Source organism: Pristis pectinata, chromosome 21 (genome assembly GCF_009764475.1).
Source record: "Pristis pectinata isolate sPriPec2 chromosome 21, sPriPec2.1.pri, whole genome shotgun sequence".
Lineage (NCBI taxonomy): Eukaryota > Metazoa > Chordata > Chondrichthyes > Rhinopristiformes > Pristidae > Pristis > Pristis pectinata.
The window spans coordinates 8,627,858-8,639,977 of NC_067425.1; the positions used below are offsets into that span (position 1 = coordinate 8,627,858).

The following is a 12,120-nucleotide window of genomic DNA, read 5'->3' on the forward strand; positions in this document are numbered from 1 at the left end:
TCCATATGCCTTATACTCTTGCAAGGTCACATCAGAATGTGCATGTTAAAACCCTTTTATTTCTCTTTAGGTCACTCTCCATCTTTAGCACCTCAAAAGCTATTGCCTTTCTTGCTGCTCAAGATGAGGCCTGACCTCATGGCAATAAGCTGTGGATTGGGAGAAGCTTAAATGGTCATCATGGCAATCCCTCACCAGCTAACTTCACAGCTCTTGGGCTGCATGCACCCAGCTTGCCTAACTGGCAATTATTGGCAACACAGCCTCCCATCCTCTTCAGTCTGACACACCAACTCCCACCCACCTAGCTGACAGCACCTGATTACAGATGTTTAGTTCAGATTAGCTGCGATTGGGCCAGATTTCAATTTTATGCACAGGCAGACCGGCTAAGAGAGATCCAAATGGCCAGCTTTGCAGAACCTATGAGACAGAAGAGGAGGTTGTATCTCCATCACAGATAGAGAATTCAGGAGTTTTAACTTAGGCAAGTTTTGCTTCCCCAAATCCAGGGCAACAACTCCAACTGTAGTCTTGCCATCACTACCTAGCTGAGAATTAAATATTCAGCATTCAAGGGGTTGATTAGGGTTTTTTCTTTAAAAGTCTGTTTGGTTCAACTTACTCACTGGACCAATTCTCTTAGCTCCCAATGGGAACCAGAAGTGCTCCAAGTGTTAAAACTTTTACCTTGGACATTAACTTCAATCCCCGTTCAATTCTTGGTGGAGGCTTCTTATCAAGAATTCCTGCTTCATATGGAGATACGATAGCAGGATTGATGAATCTTAAGAACATAGCACTTCCTACCGCACCTATGCTGTTCTGTGGAAAACGCTGGCTGACAACCTGCAAGGAAGAAAACAGCAAAAACAGACACAAAATGTTATGTTAGCAAAGTTAAAAGCTGATTTGTTCTCGTCATTGAACACATTTTGAAGAGTTAAATGTCCAGGTTATGTCGATACAGGTTGTCCCCAGGTTACGGCACGGTTTTGTTCCTGTGAACTGTTTGTAACCCAAACAGTTCGCAAGTCGGAAAACGACCACGAACCAAGTTCCCACTCAGCAGAAGATGCCTACAGCCCCGCACAGCAGCTGGGAAATCCATCCTGCCGGTCTCCCAAAAGCTTGTTTATAGGTACGAGCTGTACCCAAGTTGGGCAACCGTAAGGTGGGGAGGACCTGTTGTAATCAAAACAAAAATGTACATCTGTCAAATGAGATCCAAATGATCTCCAAACCTCATCATAAAGGATAATGTGATGGGGCTGATTAAAATGTAGACTTTGAAACCAGCCACAATTTTTTTTTCCCAAATATAGTTTTCAGATTCAGTTTCAGCTTGAGGCAAGTCTGAGACAGATTATAAAATGAACTAATTTCTCATTCTCTGTTTATAATCGTCTAATGCTGAAAAAACCTGGTGCTGCTCATTATCACTAGGGAAAAAAAATTCTAGCATTGCTCATCCAGAACTTAGTCAAACTTCAGATTTTTTTTATATACTGGGGATACAGGAAAAGAATGTGGTTGAATGGAATTACAGCAGGAAAGAAGCAAAAGGGGAAAGGTAAAAGTGTGTGGAGACATATTGGAAAATAACAAGGAATACAAGAAAAATATCACTTTTCATCCTTCAGACCACCTGGAATTTTAGGATTTAGCACAGCTATGATTCATTCCACTGGAATTCCGAAAGAATGGATTCCAAGCCGAAAAGGCAGCTACCAAAGATGAAGTAATTAAATTCAAGGATGAACAAGAAGCCAGATTTGACCAGTGCTGAAATCTCAAAGGGTTATGAAGATATACAACTGCACAGAGACTTGGTGACAAGACTTGGTGGAATCTTAACATGAAGATGAGAAACTTAAAAATCAGGGTGCTGTTTAGTCAAGTGCTAGTGTGGATCAGCAAGCACACAGATCTTGGATGAATGGAATTACAAAAAATACAAGATTTTGAACATCCTCTAATTTATCAAGAGTAGAATGAAGCAGCCAGGCACATAGACGTTGGATTCATCAAGTCTAAGTGAACGAGGGCACGAATGGGGGTTTCAGGAACAGATAGACTAAAGCAGAACAGTTACGTAATGTTACTAGAGGTATCATGAGGTTACTAGATGGTCTTTATGATGACACGGATGTGAATCAATACATCACCTATAGTGATCAAGTGAGAAACCAAGGTTTGTGAACAATTTGCTTTGGTTTCATGGTTGCCAGGGAGAGAAATGGAGACAGGCACACATTGACAGGGACCAAATTCAATGGTTTTGCTCAAGTTCCTAACACAGTGTTGAATTTAAGGTCTTAAAAATGCAGAATGTCTCTAAGTGAACTGACAGTCCAATACTGCAATACTAACCCTACTCCAATTCAGCTTCTCATGTATGTTTGCAGAAACCTTTGCGACAGAGGGGAAAATAGAAAATAACATTATGTACTACCTATGGCACAGAAGTTTCACTGAAGACTGTAAACATTTTCTATACAGCTCTAGCAGAATTTTTTGTTTGGATATTGAAGGAAGCAACATAAAATGGGGTGAGTACAGGAAAGTGGTCCGAAGGTAAAAGGTCAGCCATAATCTCCCTGAATGGCAGTGCAGTTGTCGAGGACAGAATGTCCTTCTCCTACACCATACAATACAGCTTACAACAAATTTTGATTTGCTTCCATAATGAGAATATCTTCTGAAATCTTGCAGAAATAGGAAATAACCACAAAATTGAACGATTCACTAAGTCATGTGCAAAAGAAAATATCCTTATTGCATTGGTTTGCATAGTAGATTTCAGTCGGTCATTCGAAGTTATGGTGGTAAAAAAGTAATAAAACGCAAGCTGTATTTGGTGCTGTCACCTGGCTCCACTGCCGCAAGAGAATATCTGTATCCTACGTGATGTCATTTTTAACATTTTTGATAACATTTAGCAAGAAATTATATCAGTAATTAGAATCTGGGATGATGATAGTTACTAATTATGAAAAGTACTTAAAAAAAAACACTGCAATTTAGAATCCAGCAAAGGCCAGGATGACGATATATAATCTTATGCTTGGGACCACTTGAATGGATGGAGGTGCCAACAAAATGTCACTACGTTTGCCATTCATTCAAATGACGTGGATGTCACTGGGAGAATCAGTACTCATTGTCCTTTCCTTGTTAGGCCATTTCTAAAGGCATTGAAGAGAGAATGTCACATACCTAAGAATTGCAGTATTTATTGTTGTACTATTACCATGTGTCCTGTTTACTCTGCGAGCTTGACGCGAGCAAGGAATGTCATCGCACTCTGCTGTATATGACAATAAACTAAACTAATCCAATCAGAAGTCATATAAGGGTCAGATCTCGTTAAGGATGGCAAGGATTCCTTTCTATTAAGGACAAAAAAAATTTTATTCCCCACAAGGCAATGGTTACCATTATGGTTATTAAATGAATCTGAAATAAGAAAGTTATTTTGCATTCTCTAATTGCCATGGAGGGATCATTAGTTTAGGCTCTGGATTATTAGTCCAGTACCAAAATCTCTACTTCTACCACCCTTGGGTGTTTAATTTGCTTTAAATTAACATCTGGCGCAGAGAAGGAATATTACCATTTCTCATTTTGAAGAAAACTCCAGTCAACTGAACAAAAACTAAGATTTCTATTTCAGAGCAAATGCTGCATCTGCTTGATTACATTGAAGTTTATAGAGTACGTAGGAAATCAAGTGTTCAATTCTTCCTCAGTGGTCTTCAATGAGAACAGAAATCTGAAGCGACAATGATGAGCACCACTAAGTAATTAGAGGCCACTACACTGTAATGGTAAACATCTCCATTTTTAATATCCCCCAAAGTCAGGCACTTTTTTTAGTATCCATACATACAGGAACAGCTCTAGTGCATGGTGACAGCTGGGTCCTCTGCATTATTTTTGTCTGAGATAAAAACAATCAGATTAAAAACTTCTGAAGACATCTGAATCTGACTGGCATCATTCTTTATCTAGCTGCCCAAACCATTGTGATAGAACTGTGAATAAGGATCTCAACACACCAGTAAAAAGGATCTCAATACACCAGATATCAATAAAAAAATCCTTATAATAAAAATGCAATTGCTTCTTCAGTCACCGTAAAATGCTTACAATGTAGAAAATGAACTTGCAATTGACAAGTTGCGAATTCAATCAGCCAGTGTCCGGATATATGTGAATAAGCAAGAGGACAAAGGCAGCTCTGTGATGTTAGTAAAAGACTATTCATATCACTTGGAAATAAAGATTAGAGATCCAGAAGGAAAATCAAAAACATTAATTCTTTGGATTTCTTGTCTCTCTTACTCCCATCCTGCCATTAAAATGTATTCATATTCTTCTTCTGCCAGTTTAAATCAAGAATTTAACTTTCTCTGCCTTTTCAAGGACTTGGTATTTGTCAATCTTCTATTGAATACATCAAGTTGTAATCCAGGCTGACATTTAAACTGACCGAAATTAAAAAGACCATCTCTCTACTGCTTCGATCCTTCTTGTGTGAGCCTGCTGTGACTCAGAGGGTAGGCATCTCACACGAGCCAGAAAGTTGAAGGTTCAAGTCCCATTCCTGAGATTTGAGCACAAAACCCAGGCTGATGCACTCACCCCTCCCCCCCACCTCCCCTCACAACTCCAAAAGGTGCTATCCTTCAGACGAAATGTCAAACTGAGGCCCCACCTGCTTGCTCCTGGGATGCACCATTTCAAGCACAAGCCAGGGAGCTCTCAATTGATATGGCTAAAACAGATCGGATGGTTGTTGTTAAATTTATGGGATCTCCCTGTGCACAAATTAGCCGCCCATTTCTCCCAACTTACGTAAAAGTGTCTTTACTTCAAAAGTATCTACTGGCTATGTAGTAGTTCAGGATGCCCTGAAAGGACACAAAAAGTGTTAATGAATGCAAGTGTCCCTTTATTATACTTTATAGATCCACAAGAAACCAAAGTGGGACATTACTGAAGACTGAAAACACTGGTGGTCTTTTTAGAGTCTATGTCTCAATAAGTCATTCAAACAGGATTTCCTACAAGGTACTTTCACAAGTCCTCCCCAAGTTACAAACACCCAACAGCCTATCCATACAAACAAACATTTGGGAGGCAGGATGGATGGGGATGGATTTGCCAGCTGCTGCAGGGCTACAGCCATTTCCACCTGCCTTCTCTCCCCACATCCCTCCCTCCAACCAAGCTGCAACAATTGGGGGCTGGGTGGAGCCAAGCAGAGCTGGGAGCGCTCTACAGACTCACTCACGCACTGAGTCAGTGAGGCCGGCTGGCAGCCACTCTTCCGTCACAGCTGTTTTCATTGATTTCAGACTTACGGACAGATCAGGTTATTAACAGTTCTCAGGAACAGAATCCTGTTCTAACCTTGGCACTACCTGTACTATTTTTCCATTCCAAATAAAATGCATGTTTTGTTGTTTCCTGTACTTTCCGCAGGTATCATTCCTCGATAGAAGTACGCAATCTATACACTTTTCTCTGACTAAGCACATATATAGTAAACAAGATTGTCCAGTTTAAATTCATGCTTCTCATTTGCAATGGACAATGTAATCCTAAAGTGAACCCATTCAGATTTTATGCCTCTACAATCTCTGTGGTGAAGATAAAACTCTCATTAAAAACTATGCAAGCAGTTTTCTAAATAAAAGACAGAACTTCAGGCAAGTTTGTTTTTCTTGCTCATGACTTCCTTCCTGAAGCATTTTAAGATGGGCATGCAGTGAAAACACATAAGTGATAAAAGGGAGACAGAGGGAGAAATTTACAGTTAAAAATTGAAAGGGAGACAAGGTGAATATAGTTATGATCTAATTTTATCACTGAACTATTAAAATATGTATGGTTTGAAAGCAAAAAACTACAGTAATTATAGTTGAGCTAACATTATAAGACATTTTTCTTATATGATGGCCAGTGTAAGGAACAACAGAAGTTTTGCCAAATTTCTTGTTTAATCATTTATAATAAAAGGCTGGGTCTTACATAACCACCTTCTAAAATTAAAAGTTAATTCAAAAAAAAGCCAATATCTTGCCCTTCAAGAGAATCTAGCAAACACTAGGTTTGTTTTCTAAGATTCTTGCTTTGAAATCTGACGATCAGAAATTTCTTTAACAAGGTTATCCAGCTAAAAAAGATTGAAGTGAACAGGAGCAATGGCTTTGGCTAATTATCTACCATTTAATACCTCATCCAAAAAACTGCCTCCACAAGGATGCAGCACTAAAATGTCGGCCAAGATTTATATGTTTGTTGTGCATTTTGAACACCCATCCTGCTGATTCAACACAACAGTACCATTAACCGAGTTCAAATCATACATGAGAAAAAGGCTGGTGCCTGAAAATGGATAACAAAATAATAGAACCAGTGTTTTTCCAAGTTAATTTTGTGCAGGGGAGACAAACCACTTCTGCTGCTATGATTCAAATAATCTGAAAGGTATACTCTTGTGCTTCTTAAACACCAGATGAAGTAGTGGCACAATTAACGTATTTCTGACAGAGTCTCCTAATTTGGATACAGTTCCTCTCGACTGAAAGACTATTACTATTACAAGGAAGATGAGAGAGGGAAATAAGTAAGATCACAGCCTAATATTAAAGAGAAATATAACCAAAGATGGAATAGCTGAACAGCTTCTAAGTTTTCAGTTGATCAGTGTGACCCAACATGCACTTGCAGTATTGGTGATGGCTGACAGTTCCAACTGGACATTTTGAAAAGTGATTCAAGTCTGGGACAGGGGAAGTCTATGGATATTATTTACATGGATTTCCAGAGGAAATTTAATCAAGCTCTTTAAAAGAGACAGATAAAGATGAAGCGAGTTCACGAAGGCAAATTATTGATTTGGCCAGAAAAACTTAGCGGCAGCACACAGAGTAGACGCAATGGGCAGCTACTCAAATTGGCAAGGTAAGAATTGTGTTGGAGGAGCAAATATTCTCTACATTTATAGGGACTTCAATGATGGTATAGAAGGACATGGGTCCAAGTTTTCTTCTGACACAGAGATAAATGGCATTATAGGCAGTACAGACCAAACCATTAAAATTCGAGGTTTCAACATTGGTCAACGTAGTCAAATGGAAGGGCACCAATTTGTCCAAATTAAAGACTGTTTAGTACTTTCTAAATAGGTAAATAGGAGGTGCAGTGGATAACCAAAGGAATATCATAAACAGTTAAAGAAACCAAAAGACAGTAAGAATGTTGGTCTTCATACCGAGACGACTGGAGTACAAAGAGGTAGAAGTTAGGTTATAGCAGTACAAATTTCTGATAGGATATAAAAAGACAAGCATGAGCAGCTCTGCGCACATTTTACAAAGGACATACTTGCCTTGGAGGGACTAAAGGACAAATTTAGCAGAATCACCCAAAATTAGTATTGTACAACATTTTCAAAGTCAGCAATGGATCCTCTCTGCTGCCAAACATTGCTGGCATTGAAGTTTAGCCATGGCATCAGACCTTCTCTGCCATTACTCTTTTCAATCAACATGTAGAAAACGTTATGAATATCTCATGACCAGATGCAACTTGATGACAACAACAACTTGACATGATCTGGCTGAAAGAAACCAAAATGTTGGCTCTTTTCCTTTCAGATGCCAAGGCCTCTGGAGCATTATACAAAATGCTAATTTTCTTTTGAGAAGGGTAATTCTTTGTACAATATTTAATGATATTCTGTACACAAATAATGTACGTTTTTTACGCTCCAGAATGATTCACAAGCATTAGAATAATCGGCTCATTGCTACAGAAATTCACCGATTCATAACAGCATATGTTCAGCATGATTTGCAGCTGTTAAGCAACCCACATACTTCCTGGGCTTATGTAAATGTACACGTTAATCATATGTAACAGCTGTAATATATTATTCCTTGGGACTTCTGAAGTAAACAAAAAACACTTCATTATTTGAAACTTTACCAATGTCAAGATGCAAGGTATCTTGCGATACGGCTTTGTGAGGGGCAGGTCGTGCCTCACAGGCCTGGTAGAATTCTTTGAGGATGTGACAAAGCACATTGATGAAGGTAGAGCAGTGGATGTGGTGTACATGGATTTTAGTAAGGCCTTTGATAAGGTTCCTCATGGAAGGCTCATTCAGAAAGTCAGGAGGCATGGGATCCAGGGAAACTTGGCTGTGTGGATTCAGAATTGGCTCACCCATAGAACACAGAGGGTGGTGGTAGATGGAGCGTATTCTGCCTGGAGGTCGGTGACCGGTGGTGTTCCGCAGGGATCTGTTCTAGGACCCCTGCTCTGTGATTTTTATAAAAGACTTGGATCAGGATGTGGAAGGGTGAATTTGTAAGTTTGCTGATGATACAAAGGTTGGTGGTGTTGTGGATAGTGTAGAAGGTTGCTGTAGATTACAACAGGATATTGATAGAATGCAGAGCTGGGCTGAGAAGTGGCAGATGGAGTTCAATCCAGATAAGTGTGAAGTGATACACTTCAGGAGATCAAATTTGAAGGCAGAATACAAGGTTAATGGCAGAACTCTCAGCAGTGTGCAGTAACAGAGGGATCTTGGGGTCCATGTCCAGAGATCCCTCAAGGTTTCCGCGCAGGTTGATAGGTTTGTTAAGAAGGTGTATGATGTGTTGGCCTTTATTAATCGGGGTGTTGAGTTCAAGAGCCATGAAATAATATTAAAGCTCTATAGAACTCTGGTCAGACCACACTTGGAGTTTTCTGTTCAATTCTGGTCGCCTCATTATAGGAAGGATGTGGAAGCTTTAGAGAGGGTGCAGAGGAGACTTACCAGGATGCTGCCTGGATTGGAGAGCATGTATTATAGTTTGAGTGAGCTTGGGCTTTTCTCTTTGGAGAGGAGGAGGATCAGATGTTCAAGATGATAAGAGGCATAGATCGAGTGGACAGTCAGAGACTTTTTCCCAGGGTGACAGTGGCTAACACGAGGGGACATAATTTTAAGGTGATTAGGGGAAGGTATAGGGGGACGTCAGAGATAAGTTTTGTACATAGAAAGTGGTGGGTGCGTGGAACGCACTGCCGGCAGAGGTTGTGGGGGCAGATACATTAGGGACATTTAAGATACTCTTAGATAGACACATGAATGATTGAAAAATGGAGGACTATGTGGTAGGGAAGGGTTAGATAGATCTTAGAGCAGGATAAAATGTCGGCACAACATTGTGGGCCGAAGGGTCTGTCCTGTGCTGTAGTGTTCTATGTAATACCTGAATATAGGTTATCCAAAGGTTACAAGAACCCAACTAATGGGACATCCACACATAAAGACGAATCCCGTAATATTATTAAATTCAAAAGACCAACGTACGTACTTTTGTTCCTACAAATGGCAGAACTGATTTCCTCCCTCCCTCCACTGCCACTTTTAGCGATTATTCTTTCTCATCAGCCTTATGTGCTTTTGATGCCATTCCTTACAATACTGTGGCGGTACGGTTACCAGATCAAGTGATTTTTTTTGTGTATTTTCTAACTTATGGACAAAATTGACTTATGGACGTCTGTAAAAACCGGACTCGTTCATTACCTGGCGACAGCCAGTACTTGAGTAAGTGCAAAACAGAACCCAGTTGGAGATGTGAGAGACTAATTTACTTAAAACTAATTTTTAAGATCTACCTCTGCAGTAATGTTCTTCCAATTCATTCCTTTTTGCATACAAATTTTCTAACTAAGAATAGGAGTAGGCCATTGGACCCTTGATCTTGCTCCACCATGCAATAAAATCATGACTGATCTGCAATCTCAACTCCACATTTCCATCTACCCACAGTAACCTTTCACACCCTTGTTTATCAAGGATTCATCAACCTCTGCCCAAAAATAATATCCTTAAAGTTACACTCTTACTCGGCCTAGTCACGGGTGAAGCACTGACTGAAGCAGAGACTTCAAAGAAACGAGGAGAACATGAGAAAAAGGGATGTCAATCAAATCCTAAAACAGAGGAGCTGTCATTCAGGGAAAATCTGTCAGATAACACCAAGATCCAGCCAAGATGTTGCTTTCTGTATTTTTGATTTACCTTAGCTTCTCTCATCATTTGTAAAATAGTGCAATATCGTCACTTAATGCAGCTTTATTTCCCCTTTGTAACACAATACACATATGCAACAAATAAGAGTCATCGCATATGCTAAGTATGTCACTAATGAATGGTCACTGGGTAGTAATTAAATGATTACAACTATAATTCCCACATCATTAGCAATCATGCAAGGAATACAAATGAAAATCCCACCAAGGCAATTGAAGAATTTGAAATCAATTTTAGAAACATTTATCGGCATGGAGAGAAAAGTGAAATAAAGAAAGTAACAAATACGTTGCAAAAATCGTTAAAGCCCAACTAATCCAGTGAAATCCTTGAGGGAATAAAACAGCCATCCTTAACAGGTTGACCCATTTATGATTCCAGTCCCTCACACAAGTTGTTCTCCCCTAATTTTGAAGCTTACTTAGATTCATCAGAGTGCTACCATAAAAAAAGCAAGAGTTAAACTGGACAGACCACTCAACTAGAGTTCAGGGAAAAATAAAGACTGCATCCAGTCCACTTAACCATGCTAAGCCTTCCTCACAAACAGGTGGATACCATGGCAGAATGGGAGATCTCTTCCACAGATGACTTCAGGGTTCAAGGGTTCCTGGCATACAACATTCGGGCACTTTAGGATGCACATAAGCTAGGAAATCTTCTGTCTATTACCATCTCCCAGCCTCCCTCAACTGGTGAATTCAACATTCCACCATTGAAAACACACAAGAAAGGAACATCAAGGACACAGAATATATTTTTGCTCAAGACACCACTTATGGTGGTGCTGGCTAAGTCCTGAATGTATACATCACCCAGCCTGGTCTTTGCCAGATGTAAAGAACCAACAAGGGAATAACCTACCTACTTTCCTCATCATCCTACCTATCACACGTGGGCACGTCAACTGCAATATTACATAAGAAACAGGAGAAATAGACCACCTGTCCCTCTGAACCTGCTCCACCATTCATCAAGATCCTGGCTGACCTTCTACCTTGGTGCCATTTCCCTATCCAGATCATCTTACCATCCAGAAACTTATCAATCTGTTTAGAATGAACTCACCGATTCAGCTTCCACAGCCCTTTAAGCTATGAAGAAATTTCTCCTCATCTTAGTCCTATACAACCTACCTATTATTCTGATGCTGGTGACCCTCGTTCTAGGCACCTCACCAGGGGGACATGCTCACTACATTCAGTGTGTCAAGCCCTGTAATAATTTTCTAAGTTTCAATGAAGTCTGGTTTCACTTTTCTACAATTTGGATATACAGGTTTCATCTACTCAATCTCTCCTCAAAAACCTACATCCCTAGAACAAGTCCAGTAAATTGTTTTTGTCCTCCCTCTACCGCAAATATATCCATTTTTAGTTAAGTAGACTAAAACTGGACATAATAATCTAGGTACCATCTCACTATGGCTCTACATACAACTGCAATAAGACTTCCTTACTCCTGAATTCAAATCTTCACATAATAAAGTGCCACAATCCATGACACATCACTGCACACCTTCAGCTTCCACATCATCCTTACGAATGACAGGACTAGAATTCTTTACCCAACTTTATCAGTGCTACCTGTCAAGACATGAATTTGTTCATAGGATTTGCTTCATTTACATCAGCTAGTTTTCAATGAGTTCAAAGCTGTAATTCAGTCAGAAGCGTCTGATGTCTAAATTGCCAATGTACCTAAAGAACATTTAAAATCCTATTACTTGAATTGTCTTCTAACCTGCTGACAGCAATTTAACATTAACCTTACGCAGAACAAATGTGTTAATCAGTTTCAAGAAAGATGTAATGAACCATGAAACATTGTTCATGTCTCATGTTTTTAAGCCTTAATCCAAGTTTCAAAAATTGCTACACGCTTCTTAGTAAGCACATGTTAAATTAAATCAATTCAACCCGCTTTGGAAATCCAAACTACATCATAGATAGACTTAGAAACCAAATTAAAATAACAGTGTTAATTGGAATGAAAGCTAATTTTTCGCC

At 39.5% G+C, this 12,120-nt stretch overlaps 1 protein-coding gene across 6 annotated transcripts in view; it reads right to left on the reverse strand.

Moving 5' to 3' along the window:
• nf1a (neurofibromin 1a) overlaps positions 1-12,120 on the reverse strand; it is a 261,284-nt gene that overhangs the window by 123,133 nt on the left and 126,031 nt on the right. For all 6 annotated transcript variants that reach the window (XM_052035185.1, XM_052035188.1, XM_052035186.1 and 3 more), the window contains one exon: positions 691-849. In XM_052035185.1, coding sequence (XP_051891145.1) covers positions 691-849 — 159 coding nt within the window. The remainder of the gene's footprint in view (positions 1-690; positions 850-12,120) is intronic.